Source organism: Crocuta crocuta, unplaced genomic scaffold, assembly GCF_008692635.1.
Source record: "Crocuta crocuta isolate KB4526 unplaced genomic scaffold, BGI_CrCroc_1.0 scaffold580, whole genome shotgun sequence".
Taxonomy (NCBI): Eukaryota; Metazoa; Chordata; class Mammalia; order Carnivora; family Hyaenidae; genus Crocuta; species Crocuta crocuta.
In genome coordinates this window covers 4,604,352-4,632,328 of record NW_027527940.1, presented here as the reverse complement: position 1 = coordinate 4,632,328, position 27,977 = coordinate 4,604,352, and the positions used below count along the sequence as shown (strand labels likewise).

Here is a 27,977-nt window from a genome sequence, read left to right as displayed (position 1 = left end):
AAGATTATGTGAGAGAATTCATGTTTTAGCAAACTCATTACAAATCCTTCTCCCAGTTTGTTACATTGTATCTATCATATACCACATACCATCTGTGCCAGGTCTACTGTTTTGATCTTTTTTTTTTTTTAACCTCTTTATGCTCTAGTACCATACTAGTACCATACTCTTATCATTGTAGCTTTATGATATATGTTACAAATAAGCCCTCCCCTTTTTGATTGATTCCTTATTCTTTGCCTTTCTTTTTAAAACCACTAGCTACTTGTGGATTATTTTTCTTCTGTATGATTTTTTTTAAGTACATTTATCTAATTTCTCAAAAACTTCAGCATTTTAAATACTAGAACTGTGTTTGTGATGCCTGGGTGGCTCAGTTGGTTAAGTATCCGACTTGGGCTCAGGTCATGGTGATCTTGCAGTCTGTGGGTTCAAACCCCATATCAGGTTTTGTGTTGACAGCTCAGAGCCTGGAGCTGGCTCTGGGTTCTGTATCTCCCTCTCTCTGCCCCTCTCTCACTCACGCTCTATCTCTCAAAAATGAATAAACGTTAAAAAAAACTTTTTGAAATATTAGAACTGCATTTGTTACCAAACAGTCTGTCATTCCTAAATGCTAACTCAGGAAACAAACAGGTAAACCTTAGTGTTCTGCTGCGGCCATACTGCATTCCAAGGAATAATAAAGCAGCTGGACAAATTGAAAGCATAGCTCCTGCCTAAGTTTGCCAACACTCTTGCCAAAGAAACTCAGAGAAACTCATTGTAAGAGAAGCCGGTACTTAAGAGATGAGGGCTTAGAAAAAAGAAAGGGAGAAATTTATTCGGGGTGCTGGCAGCGGAGGGCACACGTCAGGCTCAAGTCTTACTAACTGACTTCTCCATCAGCAAGATGGACACCTAGAATTTTATAGAGAAAGGCTCAGGGGGGGTACGTGCAAGAGAGCAGGCAAAGAGCATATGATCATGGGTGAGGGTCAGTATATGTTCAGCCCACCATCTTGGACAGGGAAGGGATGTGTGGGTATGGTCTTCCAGGCCTTCTGTTACTATCAGGGCTTTTCTGGGCTGGCTATAGGGATGTTCCAGTCATTGCAAAACGCCTTCATCAGTTGTGGGTGCCTCAAAAAGGTGTGATACAAAATCAGCACAGTGGGTTTGGTTATAACATGTTTGGTTAGAGTTAAGCTGTCTTGTCTATTTTTGGTTTTAACTATTGGGGTCTGTGGTTGAGGAAAAGGGCTTGCTAACACATTGAATTTTATGATAGATTTAGGAGAGAATTCAGTTGTTTATGATTTTATGTCATTTATGCATAAAATTGATGCATTTCTGCATTCAGATCTCATTAGATACTCTATATAAAGTTTAACTGTTTCATAAAAGTATTAGGTCAGTTCTGAAATACTTTATGGTTTTGTTGTTATGTGATTAGTATTTAGTGTTAAAATATTTTCTACTTGATTATTGCTGAGACATAGAAATGTTTAATTTTTATGTTAATCTTATATGTGAAACCTATTAGGACTCTCATGTATTATGATGAATTGTTGACTCTCTAGAGTTTACTCTGTAGATGATTATATATCACCTGTAAACAATTTCAGTTTTGTCTCATTTCCTAACGTTAAACCTTTTGCTTCATTCTCTTGTCTAATTGCATTAGGCAGGACTTTGAGCATTATAATGTATCACTAAGAGTGAATCTTTTTGTTCTTGTTCTAGGATGGCATCTAAAGTTCTTTGTTGCTGTGATTTCTGAGATAGGTTTTCGATACATGATAGACATTCCTTTGCATTCTAAGTTTTTTGGGAGTTTCCTTTCATGTATTGATTAGCCTGAATGAAATTAATAATTTGTCTGGTGGTAACCACCCTGGCATTTCTAGAATAAATTATATTTAAATAGAATATGTTTGGTTTTGTTGTGCTTTGCTTGAATACAGTGTCATATTTAATATCTTACTAAGGATTATCACATCTGTTTATGTCTAAATTTGGTAGGTTTTTTTTTGTTCTTTATCCAGTTTTGAAATCAAGATTTTATTCTCTTTGTAAAATTATCTTCAGTAGTTTCTTACCCTTCTGAAACAAATTTTCTGTGACAGAGATTAATTCTTCCTTGAAATTTTGAGAGTATACTCATATCAAAGCCATATTAGTTTTGAATTTGTTTTGAGGAAAAAGGGTTTTGATTCCCATTTTTACTTCTTCAGTGGTTCTCTATCTAAATTAACTTTTATTTCTTACTATACTAATTTTGGCTTTTATAAACATTTTTTATACATCAGTTTCATCACAGTTTTTAAATTTTATAGTTGACAATATTTTTATTAGCGTATAAAACTGTGCTATTTCTCATTAATATCTTTTTCATGTATTTTATTTGTATCTTTTTGTTGATCAGTCATCTCTATCTTACTATTTTTGTTTTTGAGAGACAGAGAACTTACGTGGGGGAGGGGCAGGAGAGAGAGAATCTTAAGTAGACTCCATACTCAGTTTAGAGCCCATCGCAGGGTTCTGTCTCACGACCATTGGATCACGACCGGAGCCAAAATTAAGAGTCAGATGCTCAACCACTTGAGCTACCCAGGCACCCTTGTCTTACCTTCTTTTTAATGAACTAGCTTCTTTTAGCTTGTTTCATGTTTTCTAATAATTATATTTAAAGTAATAAATATAACTTTTAAGTACACTTACTACTTTTCAAAAAAATTGGATATAAAGTGTTTTCATAGACTTTCAGTGATAAATATTTTTATTATCTTTATGATTACTGGTTTAATTGTGGATTATTCATTGGTAAGTTTCTGTTCCTTCCAAGTCAGATTTTCTTAAGCTGTCCTTTGTTATTTTATTGTATTATCTGAAAATGTGTTCTGAGTGGTTTGGTCAGTTTTCTCTATTTTCTAAATATGTTTTAAAAACAACTGTCTAACTGTGTTTATACTTATGTATTTATATTCACTACTTTGAATTTATTTAAATTACCTGTATCTATGAAGCTTTTTCCTTTTCAAGTCTATACTAAAATATTTGACATGCTAGTTACTGTTTCCTTGTAAACTTCACAAACTTACCAGTATCTTTCCCTCAAATAAAAAAAATACTTGACATTCCACTTGTCTGTGTTGTTGGAATTATCTGAGTTTAAAATATGTATTGTTAAAGCTGTGGGTGTGTGTCCATCCGTTCGTGTGTGTCCTTATCTATTTTCAATACTTGTTCATTTAGACGGAGTAAACTTCCCTTTGATATTTTTTCATCCTTTCTCTTTCTATGGAAGAGTAATTATTTCATAGACTTCCCCAAGATTATTTCTCCTGATTTATCCTCCAAGATTATCTCTCCTCCTAGTTTATTTCTTAAAGATTATTTTTAAATCATCTGAGACCTTGTTGGCTAAAAAAATCCTATTTTCGTTACGCTTCAGATGATGGTTTGGTTGGTTTCAAAAGTCTAGTTTTAAGGTTTTTTTCTCCATTATCATTGGAGGAGATTTGGGCAGAACATGTCTTATTTAAAATGTACAGTTACGGCCCTCCAGCTGTGTCAGATATCCTGATTCATGAGGTACATTGGTACTTTTGGGGAGTCCTCACAGATCTCTTCCCCACTCTAGGTATTTGCGATTTCATTTCCCAGAGTAGATGGTGGCTCCTCTGGCTATTTACTTTGAGTCTCATCCCCTGACTTTCAAGTTTCCTCTGTTAGAGTTCATTGCCCTGTAGGTAGTCTTGTTGGGCAAAGTCTTTTAAAACTCTTAAGACTGGTTCCCTTTAAGTATTCCATATCTGGCCTGCAGGTAACACAGCCAATTTTGAATGGCCCCTTGTACCTCTTCTCGTCTTAATTTACGACCATGTGTTGCTCTAGTCAGCTTTTCACATTTATACTGTTTTAAGCTCTACACCTGGTACCATTTCCTAAACCTTCTCACATTTATATGGGATGTTTATAAAAATTTTTATAGTGGTTTTCTGAAACTTTGGCTCCAGTTTCTCTGGGGGAGGTTTCAGAGTTACACAATACTCTGACATTTTCTCTTGAAAGAAGTATTCTCTATCCATTGTATTGCTCAATCCCCTTATTTCTATTTATATATTATTTTGGTGAATAATGAGCTGAGATCACAAAACCAGCTTTCTAGTCTTTGACAGCATTTGCATGAAATGATCTGACCTTATTTCTCTTGGCTTATGGGATCTCTATCAAAATAACAGATAAAGTCTCACACATAATATCCTGTTGTATCTCTTTTAAATTCTTTGTTAATTTTCCTTTTTTGGGTATAGGTTATTTTCTTTTCAGTTATAAATTTGGGTTCCTAAGATGTCTTGTTAAATTTTGGTTCCTATGAGTTTAATGGTCTCCTAAGGGTATTAGCTAATTTAGCTGATTTCATCATATAATTGGGTCAAGGAATAAAACTTAAGCCTTTGCCTTGTGCCTCTCCTCATAATTTAGGGCTATGCATTGGACATGGGCAAAAACATTTCTCCTTCAGGACAGAAAGCCTCTGGTTATAATTTGTAACTCCTCCTCGACAGTCTTAAAACTGTCTCCTTCAGTGGTAATCTCATGGCCCTCAAAATATGTAAGGGAAATTCAGGGACATTTAGGTCATAGGCTAGCCAGTCTGCCTAATTTGTACCGTTAATTTCCTAGTGCCTCTTGGTTCCAGCAAAACCCTATAGTTAAACCTCTCACACTATATTTGGCTACTGTTTTTGCTTCACAGTAGAATTAGAACAAGCATTGTTGAGAGGGGGGAAAAATATACTAAAAAAATGCTCTAACCTGCCTCCCATCCTTGATATCCAGTCCTTTCTCATTCAGAACTACAGTCCCTTATACTGTGATGCAACTACCTTCTTTTGCTGTAAAGGTTACTCTGATTTTATGGTTATTGACAGTTCCCTCAACTTCCTCTTCTGAGACATATCTAGGATTGAATTCTGAAGAATGAACTTATACCCCTACATCTTACGAAGTACCTGTATGGCCCAAGAATTCTATACTTTATCTATTCATTGTTCATCTCTAACTGTATCAGACCTTTTTAAGCATCTTTAATAATCAGGAAATAGACGTTCCTTTTTTGGAAAAAAAAATTAAAAGCCCATAACTGCAAACTAAGAAATGGCTCATACTTTAAGAATACATAAATGAAAAGATAGGGAGTTTGTGTTAGTAAAGGAATGGTTTTGACTAATGAATCCACTTTATGTAGAAAGAAGACTAAGTATTGTAAATATAGTGATAAATATAATTTAAAATAGACATTTTTCTGGGACGCCTGGCTAGTTCAGTCAGTGGGTCATGTAACTTCTGATCTCAAGTTTGTTAGTTCAAGCCCCATATTGAAGGTAGAGCTTACTTAAGAAGAAAGAAAGAGGGAGGAAGGGAGGAAGAAAAGAAAGACAATTCTGGAGAGAAGGGTTATGTACTATAATAATAACTTAACTGAAATGGACAGATATATTCCCAGTGCCTATCAACAAAAATGTTATGCACATTTAAAGAAATTTAGCTAATTTGGGCTAATATATCCCAAGGTGTACATACCATGGGTGTCTGTGTGGAAAGAAATGTGGACATTTTACTTTCTTATTTTATCTGTATTTTCTGAATTTTATATAATGATGATTAGGTATCTTATAATTAATGAGATATTANCAGGGCTCAAACCCATGAACCGCGAGATCATGACCTAAGCGAAAGTCGGACGCTTAACTGACTAAGCCACCCAGGCGCCCCGAACTTTACAAAATTTAAATAAAGGTAGAACTGAAACTAAACATTTATTTTGGCTCATATGTTGCTTTCTCAATTTTTCAGTGGAAGTGAAGAAGCTCTTTCCAATGAAGACTGTGAAAATGTTTACCACTTGGTGTACTCAGCACATCGCCCTGTTGCTGTGGCAGCTGGAGAATTCCTTCACAAAAAGTGAGTTAGTTATCTTTGAAAACAGATTCTAATTTTGCATTTTGTTTTGTTATTGTTTTAGAGTTAGCAAACGAAAGTAATAGTGACTAAAAATAGTGCTAGAAGTGGTCACTTCGAATTCTGGGGAGTGTAATTTCCTTACAGCATGTGCACATCACAAATCATATATCTGTAAGAATGATGTCCCTTGTGACTTACTTTTCCCTGAAATTTAAAAGGATGGTTCTCAGCTAGTGGTGTAAGTGGAGATTGGGGAAGTGCATGAAGTTTATAAAAGCTCCCGCATGAAGTTCATTATTTATATTTCATTTCACCAGGGTTTTTCCCCCCTCTTAAAATTCTTAGTTCTCATCACCTTCTCAACATGTGTAATCTAAAATCACCTTCAAAATGCCTCCCAACTTTTCATATTTTGTTGTTGTTGTTGCTGTCTTAACTCTTTCTGTTGGAGGGTGAAGATTATTTTAATCAGTAATTTATAGTGATTCTGAAAGCTGTATATACAGTTGCAGCTTAAGTAAAAAGCAAACCTTTATCTTTTTTTTTAAAAGGCTTGAGCTAATGAGACTTTATGAGTATAATTAAATGTTCTTATGAAATACACTTCGATGGTGGCCTGCTGTATGTTTTGTAATTTATTAGTAAATCATTTTTAAAGAGTAAACATTTTTGGGAGGGGACTGCATTTTACTTTTTTTTTTTTATTTATAGATTTAACTTTAGTGACTAATCGTTGGCAGGTGAACCCAAAAAGTCTACGACATGTAGTAATTTGTGATTATGCTAAACACAGATATAAATCTTGCACTGGACATCTGTTGTGCATGGGTGATTAACTTTGATAACGAGCAGGCCTGGCCCTCCATTCAGCATCTGCTTCTCAGTGCTGCAACAACAGACTGTTCTGTACTCAGTGGTACCTCTCAAAGTGGGAAAAGTTTTTTCTACGTGAAAAATCTTTAAGAACGAAGCTGGCTTGTAGCACATACTGGTAATGAAAGTAAGGAAGAAAGTCCACAGATTTTTAGGCATGACTTTTTTTTAAGTAATATATTGAATTTGCCACTGACTGGGACATCTATGGCTAATAAAATAGTTCTATTTCCATATTTATCTAGAGGTGTTGTCTGTCACAAATATCAAGGGTGTACTATAGTTTTTTTTTTTTTAACTTTTTTTTTTTTTTAATTTATTTCTAGGAGAGAGAGAGAGACAGCGTGAACAGGGGAGGGTTAGAGAGAGAGGGAGACACAGACTCTGAAATAGGCTCCAGGCTCTGAGCTAGCTGTCAGCACAGAGCCCGACGTGGGGCTCGAACCCACGAACCGCGAGATCATGACCTAAGCGAAAGTCGGACGCTTAACCGACTAAGCCACCCAGGCGCCCCAAGGGTGTACTGTAGTCTTAACTTTCCTTCTCTTTCCAAGACTGTCATATTCTTGTTAGTCTCTGTTCTCTACTTGACTTTCCAAAAGCTTTGTGTTTTAGAATTTATTACTTTTATAGTTTCTGTGAAAAAACTAGATTACCGAGGTTGGTTGGTTCTCTACATAATAGAGGCCATAAACTGGCAGCACTTGTGTCAGAAAGACCCTTGGATATATCTTATTTTATCTACATTATATTTCGCTAAGTTTGTTATACTTGCTAAAAAGTTTAAAATTGGAATGTTGGCGGATGGGGGCAAGATGGTGGAGAAGTAAGGAGCCCTGTACTTGCACTCATGCCCATACCTCACACGGAAAAGATCTGGAGCCATTGGAAACCTTAACGAAACCTGAGAGATTGGGAGAAAAAGGATGCAGAATCCACTGAAAAAGCCTTCTAACGTGAGTGCGAACTGGGGAAGATAAAATCGGGCCGGAATCGGAGACTCCAGAGTCGGAGGCGATCCCCCTCTGCGGGGAGTGAGAGGGTAAAAAGAGTCCAAAACAGAAAAATCTCCGCCTGGGGGAAAAACCTCCCCTCGGGGCATAGAAACACTCTGCGCGCCAAATACCTGCACGCCAGGTCCCCTCGCGCCAACTGGTCCCGGAGGTGCTGAGCACACAGACTGCTTCTTTGTGCTGGCTCCTGGCTGGGTGGACTTCTAGAGTAGCGGCGCACCTGCCGCCATTGTCCTCTCGGCTGGCTTGGGCCCCTGGAAGAGCCGCATGCGGACACCGGGCATCGGTGCTCTTGGTAGGCTGGAACTCTAGAGGTAAGGCAAAGAGCTAAAAACTGGGAGATTTGTCCGCGAGTTCGTGTTTCGGGTGACGAGACATACAGGGACCCGGTTTTCCTCACTCCAGCGGCTCGGGCTCGGCACATCCGGCAGGCAAGCCCCCGCCCATGCTCGCCAGCCCGACCCAGGGAAGGAAGCAGCAATTCTGACTCCACCCCCAGAGCCAGGCAGGAGGCCTGGAATTGCCCTGAGGGATTTGCCTGGGAAGTTGTGTCTAAGGCAATTTCACCGGGGAGCTTGGACTGGGATTTGGAGACTGGGACTGGCCTGGGTTGAAGAGTGCAACCAACTTTGGCTGTGGCCCCAGTACAGGGAGTTTACATGCCCAAAAAACCGAGGTGCAGCACTTGGTTCAGGAAGGGACTGGAGCACCGCCACTCTCCACCCCACAACCTCCAAGGCAGAAATCCCGCATGACGCATTGGATCACACCACGCCCATCCTTGCTTGAGAGCTGCCCTCCTCCCTTGTTTTTTTTTTTTTTTTCTTTTTTTTTCTCTTTTCTTTCTTTTTTCCCCCAGAACACTTACCGGATTAACTCTGGTCACCGGTCACCGGCTTGCTTAAAAAATCGCAACTAGTCCATTCTGTAGATGTAAATTCTACAACTACCGACATTTTCATCTCTTTCACTCAGGAGTAATTAGACGATATAGTCTCTCTGGATAATACCAGCGTCCTTCTCTCACCTATCCAACCATATTCTACCCTTTAGCTCTTCGAAAAAAGCTTCTTATCCCTTCTGACTGTTCATTCTGTTTGCAATTTTGCCTCNAAAGAGCTCTACTCCAAAGAAATTACAAGAAGAATTGACAGCTAATGAACTGCTCAAAACAGATATCAGTAGCATAACTGAACAAGATTTTAGAATAATAATGGTAAAATTAATAGTTGGGCTTGAAAAAAGCATAGGGGACATCAAAGAAACTATGGCTACAGATAGAATGGAAAATAAAAATAGGCATGAAGAATTTAAAAATGCAATAAATGAGATACATAATAAATTAAAGGCCTCCAATGTATAATTGAAGAGGCAGAAAGGAGAATAAGTGATTTAGAAGGCACCATTAGAGAAAAGGNCTTATATGAGACAAACTGGACTTTAAGTTAAAGACAGTAACAAGGGATGAAGAAGGGCATTACATAATACTTACAAGGTCTATCCATCAGGAAAAAACAACTGTCATAAATGTTTATGCACGAAATATGGGAGCACCTAAATATCTAAAACAACCACAACAGAAACAAGCTTATAGATAAGAATGTGCTAATAGCAGTGGACTTTAATACTCCGCTTACAGCAATGGATAGGTCAACCAGACAGAAAATCACTAAANCAATAGCTAAAACATGGAAAGAGCCTAAGTGTCCATCAACGGACAAATGGGTCAAGAAGATGTGGTTTATCTGTACAATGGAATGCTACATGGCAATGAGAAAGAACGAAATTTGGCCATGTGTTGCAACCTGGATGGAACTTGAGGGTGTTATGCTGAGTGAAATAAGTCAGGCAGAGGAGGTCAAATACCATATGTTTGCACGTATAGGAGAATTGGGAGGAACTTAACAGAGGACCATGGGGGAGAAGAAAGGGGGAAATGGTGGGGGAATGGAGAGAGGCAAACCATGAGAGACTCTTGAATGCTGAGAAACAAACTGAGGACTGGGGGATGTGGGGGGGCGGAGGGAGATGGGCATGGAGGAGGGCACTTGTGGGGAATAGCACTGGGTGTTATATGGAAACCAATTTGACAGTAAACTATGTTAAAAAAAAAATAAATAAAAAATAAATTTGAAATGTTTTACGTAAAAATCCACAAGTGTAAGCCTTTGTTATTTCTTATTTCTTTGTGAAAATGAAACCAAATCATATTCAAATGGAAAGTTCACTCAATAAGTTTGTTTTGCCTTGCATACAGTTTGAGAACTTGTGATTCTTAGTGATGTCTTTGAGCATTCGCCCACGATTTCATATTGTAATCTTTTAAAATCTTAACAAGTAAGCTGTAGAATAACCCCAGGAGTTCTGTGATTAAGTTTAAAAGAAAAATAAGCATGCGTGCACATACACACTAGGTCTGTTTTGTAGTTTAGTTTATAAGCTTATATATAAGCTTAACCATACATCCATAAATTAGTAAAACATAACCTGAAATGAGTATTTTAATGTCATCATAAAGTCTGTAATTTAGTTTTAGAAAGATTAGGTTAATTCCTCAGTACCTTATATAATTATAATCATCTAATTTTGTACATTTTAGTTATAAGGACCCTCATTTTTTACCATTTGTTCTTCTGAAAGCCACCCAAGTAAACAGAACTTTCTCTTATATCAGTCTGATAGCTGTGCTGATGTAGCTTCAAAGTAATGCTCTAATCTTCCCCCCCACACACACTATATAGCTTCCCCATCCTTTCTCCCCCAAAATATTCAACTTTCCTTTACTCATTTTCTGCGTGAGATTGGTTTACTTTTAGGTCATATGAAATTGTTTTTCCCTTCATTCATTTATTTAGGCTCTCATCTGAAAGCCCCACTGTAATTTCCATAATTAAACCATCATACACTGTATCCCTATTTCTCTTTTATTTTTCCTTATAACACCTGAGTTAGCACAATTTATCTACTATTTATTTCTTTCCATTAGAGTGAGATCTCAGTGAGAATAGGAAGTTTGTCTTTGTTCCCTGTTATATTGCATTGAGCTAGAGAGATACCTGGGAATAAGGCACCTATAGCAGTCCTTATGGTTTTTTTAGAATACATCTTACTAGCAAATGAAAATTTTCAAGTTCTATATTCATCATATTTTAGAAGTTTTGTCACTAAATGATATATTTTTTTTAAATTTCTGGCTTATGTCATTTTGTTCTGTACTGGTTAGTGAGTACTGTTTTTAGGTAATAAGCTGAAAAGAATGCTAGAACCAGTCGATGAAAGTATGAATTTTTATAATTGTTGAACACTTGTTTAAAATTCTGTAATAACTTGACTCTGAAATTAATATTTAAGAAAATCATACTATTTAAAATTATTCTAGTATCATATAGGATAAAAGTTTATTTTTTTCACAAATACTTGAATACAGATAAATTAAAAAACTTCCTTTTACAATGTATATATGATTGAATTGACAAAATTCGTTAGATCTAACCATTTTCCTGCCTATAAAAACATCACTTACATGGTTTGAAATAAATCATCGTTTGATATCTGATAATTTGTTTTTTTTAACACTGAAATAAATTGTAAAGTGAAGGAAAAGACTAAAATTCATGTCTTTGCAAATTCGTAACGTTCTTGTTTTGTTACTTATTTTCTAGGCTGTTTAGCAGACATGATCCACAAGCAGAAGAAGCATTAGCAAAGAGGAGGGGAAGGAATAGTCCAAATGGCAACCTCATCAGAATGCTGGTTCTTTTCTTTCTTGAAAGTGAGGTAAATTTTAACATAATTGTTTGTTTTATTTTTGTATTAGATTAAATTTTAAATAAAATTGTCATTTAATTCATTGTAATTAATTGATATTTTTCAATCCTATGAAAATAAGCCTTTTTCTTACAGAAATGCTTGCATGAATTTCCTGATTATAGAATTTCTATTTTGCCTTTTGTGGAAGTACATATGGAGGTGTGGGTCAACACTGAATATGACTAGCAGTTTTTAAACTTTTATGGTAGTGTAGTACTGCATATTTGTTTGTTGTTCCTTTCTGTTTTTCTTGAATTTTTGCCTGTAGCTTTTAAAGTATATAAAGAGCTCGTGAAAGTTGTCAGGCCTTTAAAACCATTAGTTCTAGGGGCGCCTGGGTGGCTTAGTCGGTTGAGCGTCCGACTTTCTCTTAGGTCATGATCTCGCGGTTCGTGGGTTCGAGCCCCACGTCCAGCTCTGTGCTGACTGCCAGCTCAGATCCTGGAGCCTGTTTCAGTCTGTGACTCCCTCTCTCTCTGACCCTCCCCTGTTCACGCTGTCTCTGTCTGTCTCTCCTAGAAATAAATAAAACGTTAAAAAACAAATAAATAAATAAATAAAACCATTAGTTCTAATTTGTTTGAAAATTGCATTGTTTAAAGAGAAATAAAAATATGAATTTAAATGTTTTAATGAAAAGATTACAATCCCATTAGCAGTATTTCCATGTGACATTTTGATGTTAGTTATCACTTAAATAATTTTGTAATTAACATTCATAATCTAGTATCTATCAGAATCTGCTTTCACAAGTGAACTTTGGTTTGCCCACTTAAAATGCTCTTTGTTATTAGAACTATATTTCCTACTGCTGTTATGACACTGAGTGAAGGGTAAACTAACCCTAAAGAGAGTCCCTGAATGAATACACTACTTGGCTTAGAATTGAGTGGAAACAGAGTTACAAAGAAAATGAAGAATATCTAGAAATCTTGGATCCTGAATTTTACCTGGAAAAATATTTTTGATTTGTGTTGGAATGTCCGGGAAGTTGAGATACTTCAAAGATTCTTATTGTTCCAATTTAAAAGTGCTAAAGAAACTAGGAATGAGAAATAGGCAGCCTATATGAAAATTGAGATCAAAGAGAATTAGAAGCAGTGTAAGTGAAATGAGTGGAATTAGGACAAAACAAGAGTTACTGATATTTTTTAAGCAAATTGGAATGAGCAGAGAATGAATAAAATCAGAAACAAAACCGTCTGGAGAGTTACATTTGAGTAAAGGATGTTTTTGGAACAGTGTTTTAAATATGTATAGAAATTACATGGAGATCTTGTTAAATAACATGCCAGTTCTAATTCAGTAGCTTTGGGGTGTGGTGGCAAATTATAAATGTTTTTAGATGCATATTTATGATGTTTATGTCTCTAGTCCAGAGACTGACCATACTTTATGTGGTAAGGGTTTAAAATATTATTTCTTAACAAAGCAAGTGTAGATATATAATGGTGTAAAATACAAAATACTTGTAAGCTTTAAGATAAAACACTAAATTCTCAGTATCAGATTTGTGATAGACCATTTCAAGTTATATCTTTAGCCACTTAGGTTTTAAAGGAACAGGATTAAAAGTATTATGCAAAATCAGGTCCTATATGAAAATTTGACTTTAATAGCAAAATAGTTTCAAAAATTAATATAGGTGAGATATGCAAATACTATTTTTTTAATGTTTCTTTATTTCTAGGTTGGGGGAGGGACAGAGAGAGAGAATCTCAGGCAGACTCTGCATTGTCAGTGCAGAGCCCAATGCAGGGCTCAGTCTCAGGCACCATGAGATCATGACCTGAGGCAAAATCAGGAGTCAGACACTTAACCAGCTGAGCCACATGGGCACCCCCTATGCAACTACTATTTAAACTATTTGTTGAAAAGTTTAAGTAATATGATAATCAGAACTAATTGAGCATGGTTATTAATTGAAGAAAAAATTTTCGAGTCTCTGAAAGCACAAGGACTTTTTGATATGTTAAAAGGTATAAGTATTTAGTTTTACAATTTCATCTTTTAGTTAAAACAGTAATTTATAATGTATATTACCATTCTCTGTCCAGGTGGCATTCCTGTATTTCTATGTTTACTGCTGTTTACTAAAGTGTTATAACAAGATTAAAATATATTTCTCACTTCTCTATGGCATTCTTGTCAGTTGCAATAGTAACTGCAAATCATATTTTAAAGTTTTATTTGATTCATAATCATAATATGCTCTTTACACCCTCCTTTGTTTCACAAGAAACATTGTTAAAATCTCTCTCCTTATTCTGTAAAACTAGTGTACATCTGGAGCTGAATGCTTATTAAAGCCATAATCTTATGGTAGGATTCTGATGGTGTCCTACTCTGAATTCCTCTTTGTTTTACTACAACACGTTAATTAGTAATATTTTAGTAATAGGCTTATGTAAAGTAGAATTGTAAGAGACCCTACAAGTCATAACATGGAATAAATCTAGCTTAGGGGCATCTGGGTGGCTCAGTCATTTAAGCATCCGACTTTGATTCACGTCAGGATCTCACGGTTCAGTTCATGAGTTCGACCCCAGCTTTGGGCTCTCTGCTGTCAGTGCAGAGCCTGCTTCAGATCCTTTATTCCCCTCTCTCTCTGCGCTTTAACCCCCACTCAAAAAGAAATAAACATTTAAAATTTTTTAGAAAAGCATCAGTGTAGCTTATAGATGAATTAGCCAGTCAGTTAACTAGGATTAACTGAAGGGATTATCATATTGCTTTTTTTTTTTTAACTGAATGATGAATGACGTTTTAGTAATAGAATTCTAAAATACTGAATTAAAAGAGGTTTGTACTATGAAGTAGTTTCCCTGAATTACAGGTGAAATAATAGCGATTAAGAGATAGGTCTAAATAGTTTTAATTTTCTTTTCTTTTTGTATCAGAAAGTAACATTTTAAAGCCAACACAACCTTTATAGCAGTCATTGATTTTAATGATAAAATACCTTGTATATTTTAGATGTATGACAATTGGTACTTGAATGTGGTAAGTCCAGGTTTCCCTATAGCTAATGTGACCATAGAACTTACTGTACAAACTGATGCTTTTTAGAGTGACAAAGATGCTATTAATAATTATTCCACAGCAACTGGCATAGCCTAGTACATTGCTAGATGATAATGAAGCATGGTCACCTTCCTTCTAGGCATTTGAAATGATGAAGTTAATTGTATCAATCCTTTAAGACAGAAAATTAACAAACTTATTGACATATCCAAGATATCTCCACAGAGTGCTCATGAATGATAGTACATAAATGATAACATTTCTTGGTGTATATTCAAGATTCAACAATAACTGGCTCTATTTCAGTAGAGAATAAAACCCCATATAAATATTTAGAATTTTAAGCTTAGTAACTTGGGATAATTATTTTCATTGTGAGTGATTTTTCATAAAAAGAATCAAAGTAAGATTCCATTATGCCGTGAATTCTTTATTGTATTTAACCACTTAGCAGAGAAGTCAGCTGGCAGAGAAAATTTCATGTAAAATATTATGAGTAACTTTGAAGCCAATTAAAGATGAATCAGAATGTACCCAAAAAATTATAATTAAAGTCACCAGGGAAATGAGATTGTCTTACATATATGTTTAGAGGAGACCCTATAAAATAAATTTATGTTATTATGTATTTTAGAAATAAATGTAAATGTAATTTTAATTATTTGGTATACAGTTACTATTGAGTTACCTTTTTAAGATCTAATTCCTGAAGATTGCTTCCAGATACTTGATTTTCATGCTGTTTTTATAAAATTATGATACCAAAAACTGTTCTTAGAAAATTTATTTTTGTTTCATTTTTTTAGGATTCCACATCCTTTTTATTCCCAGGATTTTTTATGGCCATTAAGAAAGCTTCAAGACGCTCCTTTTGATAGCTTTATCTTTCATTACCAATAGAAGGTCCTTGGTATAAAGTGTCTGAAAGATGATTACAGGCTTTTACTGGCCATGTTAGAACTTTTTATCAGACATGGACTTACATGGTATTCTTAAGGAGATTTTAGACTAGCAAGTTATGTGATCTTCACAGATGCCCCAAGACAGAGAGACTGTATCATAAACATTATGTCAAGCTAATTCCTGACCGACCATGTTATACTAATTATTGTCGTTCATAGTAATGAATTTGAAACTTATAATCAGAAAATGGGCCAACATATTATCATGTCCTTCTGGTATACACAGAAGTTTGCAAGAACTGGTCACTAGTGTTAACAGAAAGGATTCTACTAAACCACCACCTTAACTAATCAAAAAGATAAGGAAATTGTCAAAGAAGTTAGCAACTACATTGAGAATATTGGTTATCACATATAAAAAATTTCTGGAACAATGACAACATTCCTGAGCTAAGTTTTAATATGCTGTGGTTCCAGGCATAGAGAAGTCATTTTTTAAAACGCCAATGGTAATAGAATTATACTACTTAAAGCCTTGAATTGTGCCTGAAAACTTCATGCTGGATATGTCAAGATGAAAGAACTGTGAAGAATTTGTGGAAACTATAAAGTACATGATTATGAATTCTATTAGCATTAAATTACCCATAGCCCCATACAAGACACAAAAATAGAGGGAAAATTTTAGAGATTTCCTGGTAAAAATCTGAAATAAACCAAAGGTGAGAGCAGACCAGGCTAGAAAAAGGATTAAGCTATATGAAGTAATTAAGTGGCTGCCTTTAGTTGAGCTTATTATTCATTTTAGAAACATGTTTGGGATGTGGACCTTGGTCTGAGAACAAAGAAGTTGTTGTATGCCCCAGGTAATTTATGGCCACCAGGAGGATGTACCCTTCCCCTGTACATCAAGGAACCCAGGACCTTGCAGTTAGACTTTAAGAAAGGGATTCTAGCTTCTAGTATTCTTAAGTCTAGAGTATTAACACTGTATAGCTAGCAACCAAGAATCATTGAAACTTGAACAAGCAGCACAAAACCCAACATACTGATGAAAATTTTGATTAATTTCCCTGGATGTAAGAAGTTATTATGAAAGAGGAGGAGAGTTCACAGAATTTAAAAACATGACTTCCAGAATTTAGAGGTGAGGCAGATCATTAAATGGCCCAAATGAACATGATCAAAGATTGGCTATAGACTAAACCAAGGTAGTTTTCCAGAAGGTAGTACAAAAGAATTGTGAAAAGGAAATTAAAAGATAGGACGTATGGATAAAGTTTTATTAATCTAGTTAGGAGTTCTGTAACGAAACAGAACAGAGAGGAGGATGCTAATCAAAGGATAGGCATTTAAAATGTTTACTACCCGTGTACCCTGTATACAAAGTATTACTTGAGGATGTTTTCTAGAAAAATAAAAAATGAATACACTAAAAGGAAAATAAGAAATGTCAATAACATTGGTGAGCAAATAAGTCTGAAAAAAACTTAAAACTAAACCTAAATATATGGCTGTGAAGTTTAAGGCAAACTCCTAAAATTATTCTTAAAATGTAGGAGTGTAAACTTAGATGAAGGAAACTAAATAAATGTGTCAGGGTCCTTAGTGATGGAAAAATAGAAGTTAGAAAATCAACTGAAAAAAGCACTGATAAGACAAGAACATGTCATCAGTAGAGCACAGAGAATCATGCCAGGAATATTACCATTATCAGTTAATAAATGTCTAATTGGATTAGCATGCTTTATAAAAGGCAGATTGTTGGGGCACCTGGGTGGCTCAGTCGGCTGGGCGTCCGACTTGGGCTCAGGTCGGTTCGTTGGGTTCGAGCCCCGCATCGGGCTCTGTGTTGACAGCTAGCTCAGAGCCTGGAGCCTGCTTCTGATTCTGTGTCTCTCTCTCTCTACCCTCCCCTGCTCATGCTGCCTCTCTCTCTCTCTCTCTCTCAGAAATAAATAAAACATTTAAAAAAAAATAAAATAAAAGGCAGATTGTCATTTGGGGTGAAATAAACAAATGTAAAGTGTTATTTTTGAAGCACATTATGGGCACCTGGGTGGCTCAGTCGGTTAAGCGTCCGACTTCAGCTCAGGTCATGATCTCATGGTCTGTGGGTTCGAGCCCCACATTGGGCTCTGTGCTAACAGTTCAGAACCTGGAGCCTGTTTCAGATTCTGTGTCTCCCTCTCTCTCTGACCCTCCCCAGCTTGTGCTCTGTCTCTCTCTGTATCAAAAATAAATAAACTTTAAAAAAAGAAAGAAAAACACATTAAAACCCAGGAAGTTTACAAATAAAAACAGGAAGTAAACAAGCTGGGTAAAGGCTAGATATAATTAACTAATGCTTAAAGAAAGCTGAGGAGACATTATCATATAAGATAAACCAGAACTGAGAACCAAACATATTGAGAGAGAGGGGATGTTTTGTATGTAATGAAGGTCTAATCCACCAAAAATATAGTTGTGAATCTTTTTATACCTGTTTTACAGACATAATTAACATGTGCACATAGTCAAGCATAAAAGCAAGTTTATTTAACATACAGGGGTTTTTTAATTAGACATAAAATCTATTATTTTAACTCTTTTGTAAGTATATAGTTCATTGTCATTAAGTACAGTCACATGGGTGTGCACCTATCAATGTCATCCATCTCTTGAACTTTTTTTTTTAATGTTTTATTTATTTCTGAGAGAGGGACAGCATGAGTAGGGGAGGGCCAGAGAGAGATGGAGACACAAGGGTCCAAAACAGGCTCAGGCTCTGAGCTAGCTGTCAGCACAGAGCCCGATGCAGGGCTCGAGCCCACGAACCATGAAATCATGACCTGAGCTGAAGTCAGACGCTCAACTGACTGAGCCACCCAGGCGCCCCTCTAGAACTTTTAAAAATCTTCCTGAAGTGAAACTCTATACCCATTAAACAATAACTCCATTCCAGCATAGGTTTTAATAGCTACAACTTTGAGACTATTGGTTTTTCTGTTTTCTGCTGCTATTTTTCATTTTTGAAACCAGGATGTACACCGCTTGAACCTGTCATTGATGGAATGATGTTACTGATGGCCTAGGAGTAGTTTTCTAGGATATGTAAATTTGGAAAGTTTGAATGTGTCTTGCTGTAAACTTTTGCCTGTGTTCTTTCTAAGCAGTAATGCTAATCAGTATTATCGACTCTGGAGAAAATCATTGGAAAACTGTGTTTGTGCATATGCATGGGCATATGTGTGTGTGGCTTTCCTGAGGCATTTAAAGAACTAGAATGTAAGATTTGAAATACGATGGAAATGAAATAGAGAATTAAGGACTGCAAATGAAGCAGAGCTTTAAATACATCATCAAAATGCACATAGAAGAATTGATAATTGAATTAAAAGTGAGGAAGAAAACCAGCTCACTTCTCAATTATGCTAGTATATCAGCAAACAACCAGTAGGCCTAAAAGGGAGACTTTCATAAATTTTGGGACCACTATTCATGATGCGAAAACGATTGTCTCTCACTAGTACAAGCACATAAAACTGAAATAAGAGTTGTATTAAATAGAACTTAAACTTTGTATGTGCTATACACTCTTTTCTATGTTGCTTTTTTTTAAATTTTGGTTTCACTGTATTAAACTAGTTTTAACAACCAGTGAATGGGTTGAAATGTATAGTTTGAAAAACACTGATCTAGTTTTGGCTTTGCTGAATGTCATGAGCCTCAAAAATGGAAGAACTTTTTTACCATAAGGATGGAGAAGTTTGTTGTAGCAGAAACTAGAACAACACCAACGTCTCTACGTACCTTCTCTGTAGAGCTTCTTGAGTAATATCCTTCCATGGTGTAATGACTAACAAGTGGTAGAAAGCTTAGTGTGAAGTGTTTGATGAGGAACATGAGAGTGAATTGTTTGATGAGGAACTATCTGAACATGGATTCCAAAGAAAATTGTCAAGAGTAATGAGCACAAGAAAATTAGTTTGGGGTGAGATAGGACTGCATTGAGTTAAATGGAAATTAGAATACGAAAGAAAAGAAAAAGAGTAATTTAACATAACATTTTGACCTTGACCAAGAGGACAGATGTAATTAATTCTGATACCAAATTTTCAAATGGAATTCTGGGAGAAAGGAATATATATATATTTTTTAAGCTAGTTATAGAAACAAACCAAGAATAATGAAAAGTGACCTTGATCCTATAGTAATTTCAGGAATTCTGTTAAGTAGGTATGTTTTCAGTGTCCTCATCTATAAATGATGTCGTTAGATTAGGAGATCCTTAATCTTGTTACTGAAAATAAAACAAAAATTGATCAAGGTCTTCATACTGCATCCTCATTATTGACAGTGGCATACAAATATGTTTATTGTTTTCTGAGTGGTGCTTGGAAATATTGTGACCAAGCCATTTCATTTATGAAGAAAATGGTTTATTAAATTGAAATATTATTAGTAGTTTCTTCATTAAATGTTCTTTAGTCACAGTTGATTTGTTATTTTTAGTTACATGAACATGCAGCCTACTTGGTGGACAGTTTGTGGGAGAGCTCTCAAGAACTATTGAAAGACTGGGAATGTATGACAGAGTTGCTATTAGAAGAACCTGTTCAAGGAGAGGAAGGTATAGTATTTTGACAAGTTGATTTACATGGTGTGGTGTTTTGGGTTTCCATGAATAATCGTACCATATCTCTATAGTTTATAACATCATTCTAGATTATGACGGCTACCATGCTGCACAAGTTTTTAAGAATCCGTATGTGTTGTGTAATACTCAAAATTTTCTTTATGCTGATTTGAGACACAAAATACTGATGTACTTAGTGTAAAAAAAAATGTGCACCTAGAATTTTATTATATTTATGTGTGAACTTGGAAACACCTTTGACACATAAGGATTTAATTAGAACACAGCCATCCCCAACTTTTTAAAAAAATTTTTAATGTTTATTATATTTGAGAGAGACAGAGAGCAAGCAGAGGAGGGACAGAGAGAGAGGGAGACACAGAATCTGAAGCAGGCTCCATGTTAGCACAAAGCCTGACCGCGGGACTTGAAGTCACAGACTTCGAGGTCATAACCTGAGCTGATGTCTGCCGCTTAACCAACTGAGCCACCCAGACTCCCCGCTTTTGTTATATTCTCTTAAATGTTAAGTAAGTCATTTACCTAGTTTCAAGAAATAGGGAGAAATAATTGTATGACAGTTTCTGAAGTATTCATCTTATTACATGTTACGTAATTAAGATGAACAACAAAATGGATATGTATATTTAATAAAGTATTTATATTCTAATTCTAGAAGTGTAAATGAATATGAGTTCCTTAAAACTAGAAATGCTTTTTCCTACAAATGATTTGTTTCTCAAACTAACACATAATTATACTTTAAAGAACTGCTATTTTACTTAATCCATACAACAGACCTGGAATATAGATACTTTGATATAAGTGACATTTGTAGTGAACTAAATATGGACTTCAAAAATCAAAAGAAGTACATTCATATTTTTAACTCTTTTGTGACTAGTATCCTCATTTTTTCTCAGTCTTAGCTTCTTTTTCTTCATAATATGGAAGTTACTTTCTTTACATATCTTATATGGTTTGTGTATTAAATAAGATAGTATACTGTTGATTCCCACTTATGTTTCCCCTACTGTTTTTTCTGTGCGGTTCAACCCTCTGGAATATAAGAACAAAATGAGCCATCTCCTGCAGTAGACTACCTGAACAGGTCACTAGGAGAGTGATCATCCCCCAGTGTTCTTTCCAAGCAGTGATGCTAATTCACATTATCTACTCTGACTTTAACAAACTCAGTGAGAAAAAAAAAAATTCTCTGCTTATTCATCTGTAAAAAAGAAAATTCTAAAAAATCTAGTGTAGATAATCTTCTGTGGTCATTTCTAATAGTAGATTTCTATGATCCAGGTACTGGATAAAGTACATATGGACAAATGGAATTCTTCAAAGCAGGAGTCATTAATTTATTTATAATTTTAAAATATTTATTGACCACCTTCTGTATACTATAAACACTCAGGGTGCAGTCCTAAGCAAGGTCAGCTCACTGCCCATAGAGAAGTTTACATCTCGTGGGGAAGGCAGCTCAAAACCAAGTAAAAGAATAATTTCAGGAATTAATAAGTATGATGGATGATAATATTATGAGAGGTCCATCTTTAGATTGAATCCCTAAAGGAAGAATTCTCTGAGGGGAGCACTTGTGAATCAAGAATCTGAAGGATGAGGAGGCTAGCCATGGGAAGTGTCAATAGAGAGCCTCCTAACTAGGGTAGATAGCAAATGCAGAGGGTCTGAAGCATGAATGATATTGTTATGTTCCAGGAGCTGCAATAGCTAGAGTGTACTGAACCAATGGCACAAGATGAGATAAAGCAGAAACCAGATAATGTAGAACATTTTAGTTTGTAAGGATATTTATTTAGTTCATTCTTAAGGACCCTTGGAAGGATTTTAAACAGGGGAGTGATATGATCCAATTCATATTTTAAGAAAAGTGGTATTTGCAAACATGGTTTGAATAGTCAGAAGACCAGTTCGATAACTGCCACAGTGGTCTCTATGGGAAATGATAATAAAAATATAGAAGAGGAAGACGAATTATAAAGAAAGAAAAGAGCCCATGGCTGAGTTTTAAAGATTGTGGGTAGGGGACAAAAACAGGAAGAGCAAGAGAAAGAGCCTCTAGCAAGCTATCTATAAAAGGTAATAGGAAATTATTATACCCCATAAAAGCTCAATAAAGAGGATGTTCAAGAGACCTGTGGTTAATAATATATATTACTGAGGAGAAGAAAGACTATGCAGAAATTATTAGCTTTAGTGATGATTTAGATTGTTGGTGACTTTTAAGCATTTCCTTTCAGTGGTAGGCAGGGAAAGAAGCCATAGTTCAAGGTGATATGAATAAAACATTAGTGAGGAAATGAAGATAATGTACAAAGAGGTTTCTAAAGGTTTAGAAAGTTGTATAGTTACCTGATAATTCATAGTACAAACAGCTACACATTTCTTTCCATCACTGTGGCTGTTCGGCTCTTTCCTGTGACTTACGGCTTGTTCTGCTTTCAAATTTTATTATTTGGCTTTGCTTTCATATCTCAAAGGGGATTCAATTAAATTTTAACTGTTAACATGTTTTAATAATACCATGTCTAAATAGATTATTCAGAATTATAAACTAACAAAATTCATGGCATTGGACACTGTGTATAGGTTGGGTTATTCTTCAACACTAAGGATTTTTGTATAGGGTAGGGGAATGTTTCCATACTTGATATGTTATTGTCTCTCCTCACTTTCTATACAACTAAATTTTCTTTATAAGTAAAAGAGAATACATTTAGTTCATAGACAAACTTATTTCTTTTATCTGCAGCCAAATGGGAAAAAGTATGAAGTTCTAAAATCATAAAAATAGAAACTTAGTTGTTTTATTGATGGGAAGCTTTTAACTATTATTAGGCTTTGGATCAAGGAGTAGAAATGGAAGAGCTGAAGCTATTCATGTGGCTTTCCCAAGACAGGTGGAACTTCATGTGTTTTTCCTAAGACAATTATAAAATGTTAAAACCAAAAAGTGATTAAGATATCCATACATATTCTTATACAGAATGATTTTAATACATAATAAAAAGGACAAGATTTTTTATGTGTTTGCCTTCTCTTTGCTATTGCCCAGTTTTTTTAATAATTTAACTTCTAAAGCTGAATCTCTTTTAATTTATACCTAAGTCTGTCTCTATAAACCCCATATCTTTTGGCCATAAATAAGTATACAGAGAAAGGGGGAGAGAAGCAGACAGATAGAATTAAGCTATTCAAGTTAGTGTCAAATTTCTATCTTTAAAAATATATAGGAATGAATTGGACAAGAAAAGCACAAAATCAGTGTGAAGAAAACTGTAACATTTTGTTAAATTGACATCAGATAAGATAAAGAGCTATGTTACTACATTCCTGAATGAATATATTATAAAAATGTCAGTTCGGGGCGCCTGGGTGGCTTAGTCGGTTAGGCGTCCGACTTTCGCTTGGGTCATGATCTCGCGGTTCGTGGGTTCGGGCCCCGCGTCGNTAAGTTCTTCCTGTATAAAATATATATATATTTTTTTAAATACCAGTGCAAGAAACCACCTGAGTGGCGCAGTTAGTTGAGCATTTGACTCTGGATTTTGCCTCTGATCATGACCCCGGAGTCATGTGATCAAGCCCCATGTCAGGCTCTACACTCAACATGGAGCATCCTTGGGATTCTCTTTGTCTCCCTCTAACCCCTCTCCCCCACTCATGCATGCTCATGCAGTCTCTCTCTCTCTCTCTTTCTCTAAAATAAAAAAGTAAAATAAAATACTAGTTTGAATTCCAGTGAGTTTAAGCAAGTTCTTCAAGATGAGATGAGAGAAGGAACAAAGCAAAATGATTTCAAAGTTTACATAATTTTTTTTCTTTTGTTTAAAAGGTCGCATGGCATGGTGCTTAAGAGTACAGACCTTGGAGTAGACTGAGTTCATGTCTTGACTCCACTACTATCTGAGTAGTACTTTGAAGGTTATATAACAGTGCCTTACTCATAAAAAGTGCTTAATTAGGGGCGTATGAGTAGCTTCATCAGTTTAGTGTCCAACTTGGGCTCAGGTCATGATCTCACAGTTAACAAGTTTGAACCCTGCGTCAGGCTCTGTGCTGACAGCTCAGAACCTGGAGCCTGCTTCAGATTCTGTGTCTTCTTCCCTCTCTCTGCCCCCCCCCCCACTCATGCTCTGTCTTTCTCTCTAAAAAATAAACATGAAAAAAAATTTTTTTCAGTGCTTAATTGTTTGCTATTAGCATTATAGAAATTAGAAATGTTTACAAAAAAAACTGAGTCAAGGGAATCTTGTTGAACTAGATGTTCAGATTAGTTGAATGAAGTTATATATTAAGGTATAACATAATGCTATCATCAAAATAGAATGGCATGATAATAGAACTAGACAAATGGATTAGTGAACCTAGAGAATCCAGAAATTGTCTAACTATATATGAGAGCCTAAAACATTTTTTAAATGTTTAAATGTGACATTTAAATCCAGGGAAAGCTAGTTTACTTAACAGTAGTGGAAGCTAATTGGCTCTTCATCTGGTGTAGGAATAAATAGGCCCATACTTCATGCTATCAGCAGAAACAAATTCCAGACAGAATAAAGATATAAACTCTAGAGAAAGAGAGGAAATGAATTAGAAAATATATTTTTAGGGGCACCTGGATTGCTCACTTGGTTGAGCATCTGACTTCAAATCAGGTCATGATACTGCAGTTCATGGGCTCAAACTCTACTTCAGGCTCTGTGCTAACAACTCAGAACCTGTAGTCTCCTTTAGGTCTGTGTTCCCCTCTCTCTCTGCCCCTCCCCCGTTCTGTCTCTCTCTCTCCCCCCCCAAAATAAACATTTTTTTAAAATTAAAGAATAAAAGAAAATATATTCCAGTAATCTCTAGGACAAGGAGATCTTTGAAAGCAATATAAGAAACCCAGAAGCCTTTTTTTATCTATAGGTGTTAATGATGTTAGTTAACTTTGTGATAATCATTTCACAGTATATGTTAGATCATTATGCTGTACAGCTTGTAAAGTGTTATGTCAGTTATATCTCATTAAAACTAGAAAGATTAAAAAAAAGCCAAAGCCATAGTACAGATGTGACTTTGTAAAAATTAACAATTTCTGTAAAAATAAATTCTAACAAAAGATACCATGAAGAATCTGACATCAAAAGGACAGACTTGGAGAAAGTATTGGTCTCATTCAAAAGACAAAGTGACTAGTCCTTATATGCAAGAGTTCGAGAAAGGTGAATAACAGTAGAAAAATGGGCAAAGAATAAATATAAAAATCTCAGAAAAAAGTTCTGAGCCAATAAAACAAGAAAATACATTTCACTAATAAGTACAAAGGAAGAAGCAAAATAACAATGAAATACCATTTTTCAAATTGGCAGAAATTAAAGGGATTTATGACATTTAGTGCTGGCTGGGGATATTAGGAGCCAGACATTATCATTTCGGTTGGAGATTTGGATTTCATAAATAACCTTATATTTATTTTAACCTTTGACCTATTACCCTGTCTCAGAATTTATTCTACAGAAACACAAGTATCAGTCACATAAATACATGTGTATTAATGATATTTATTACTGCATTGTTTATAGTGACAAAAATTTGGAAACAATTTGAGTAAAAGGTAGAAGGTTGACTAAATTACACAACACTCATTATGTAATAACTTAGTTATTTAAGAAGTTTATATGTGTATGTAGTGACTTGAAAGATAATTCAAAATCTGTTATTTTTAAAAATATGTATAACACGCTTTTTAATTAGAAAAATATATCCTATTGTATGAACTTTAAAATGAACAGAAGGAAATACAGTAAAATTCTGGCATTGCCTAATTCAGAAATATGGTCTAAGATGACACTGCATGTTAGAAGAAACCAGTGTCCTCTTTTTCTTTACTTTCTAATATCTCTTTTGTGTTTGACTTCTAAAAAGCGCATATTACCTCTTAAAAAAAGAAAAAAGCATAGAACTTAATTAACCTCAGTCTTTAAAATAACCAGTAATAGAATAAGTTTGCACTTTTTTATAATTGTGTGTTCTCTTTAATACATGGTTATTATAAAACTATCTATTCATACTAATGCTTTTTGTTTCATTTTAGCAATGTCTGACCGTCAAGAGAGTGCTCTTATAGAGCTAATGGTTTGTACGATTCGTCAAGCTGCTGAGGCACATCCTCCAGTGGGAAGGGGTACTGGCAAGAGAGTAAGTTAAATTAGTGAGAAATCTATATAAAGACTTTTAATGTAATTAACTGTCTTAAATATTTGAAAATTTTGCTGGTATATGTATCCATAAAAACATGGAATGTCTGTAAAGGATACATGCTGTGTTCCTTTGTCTTTAGATCCTGTCTGCTGTACTTAGCTTTCAAAAATAGATTCTTTTCTTCTATGCTCCTGAGTACTTGCTTCTATTCTAGTACTTTAATAATTTTCACATTCATATCTGTTAAAAATGCAGAACGTCTCTGAAAGTAAACTGCCAAGTTTTACTCTTCCATTTAGCAACTGTTTAATCTTTGGATAGCTGATTATTTTACTTGTGTATTAATTCCCTTATTTGTAATATGGGGCTAATAATGCAAGTTTTATTGATTATAAAGATGAAATGAGATAGTCATTGATGGAAAGACCAGCTCTGGTGGTGTGCAGAGGTAGGTAATTCCTCTCTGTGAAGAAAAATGAAGAAAGGGAAACTGCAAAATTTGTCAAAAAACCTTATCAAAGAGCTCTGGAAATTCACCAGAGATACAAAGCAAATTGAGAAGCATTTGTTTTTGAAAAGTTACTAAAGCTTCAGGTAAAAGCAATAGGAGTCTACTACCTTCTTGCCTGGAATTTTAATGCACACACACCCATCCACACACTTGACATCCTTGTACCAGGGTGGTACTGTCTGCAAAAACCAGCAGCTTTGCTCTCAGAGGGGCGGACTCAGTATGGTACAAATGGCAAAAGTCCAGAGCTTTGTGAACTAAAAATGGCAAACATGGTAGAAACAAACAAGGAAAACCCACAGCTGTGATACTTAGAGGTTGTGGTCCCAGATGGGAAGAACAGTGGACCAGCCAAGAATCTAAAAAATCCTGGATATGAGAAAGCCATAAAAGGATGAGATGAGCTCCCCATGCATCACTGGCTGACTGAAAAACCTGAGAAAACCCAGTGGAAAATAAAAGTCAAAGCAAACTTAGGTACTAGGTAGGCTTTGTTTTTTCTTTTATTAATTTTTTATTTTAATTCCAGTATAGTTAAAATACAGTGTTTTGTTAGCTTCATATATATAATAACAGTGATTTAAGAATTCTGTACATTACTCAGTGCTCATGATGGTAAGTGTACTCTTTAATCCCCCAAGTCCCCACCCTCCTCCCCTCTGGTAACCATCAGTTCCTTCTCTGTAGTTAGTCTGTTTCTAAGTTTGTGTGTGTCTCTTTTTCTTTTCCTTTGCTCATTTGTTTCTTAAATTCTATGTATGAGTAAGATCATATGCTATTTGTCTTTGTTTTTACTTATTTCACTTATCATTATACTCTATAGCTCCATCCATGTCCTTACAAATGGCTAGATTTCGTTCCTTTTTATGGCTGAATAATATTCCATTGTGTATATATACTGTATCTTCTTTATCCAACTACCAATGGACACTGGGCTGCTTCCATATTTTGACTATTTTAATAATGCTGCAATAAACATAGAGCTGCATGTATCCCTTTCAATTAGTATTTTTGATTTTTTTTTTTTTTTTTTTTTTTTTTTTTTTTTTTTTCAATAAATT

At 35.2% G+C, this 27,977-nt stretch overlaps 1 protein-coding gene across 3 annotated transcripts in view; it reads left to right on the top strand.

Annotated features, from left to right (window-relative positions):
• Positions 1-27,977, top strand: part of STAG1 (STAG1 cohesin complex component) — a 422,866-nt gene that overhangs the window by 313,155 nt on the left and 81,734 nt on the right. For all 3 annotated transcript variants that reach the window (XM_077752340.1, XM_077752338.1, XM_077752339.1), the window contains exons 13-16: positions 5,845-5,952; positions 11,501-11,615; positions 20,069-20,186; positions 26,299-26,402. In XM_077752340.1, the coding sequence (XP_077608466.1) occupies positions 5,845-5,952; positions 11,501-11,615; positions 20,069-20,186; positions 26,299-26,402 (445 nt within the window). The remainder of the gene's footprint in view (positions 1-5,844; positions 5,953-11,500; positions 11,616-20,068; positions 20,187-26,298; positions 26,403-27,977) is intronic.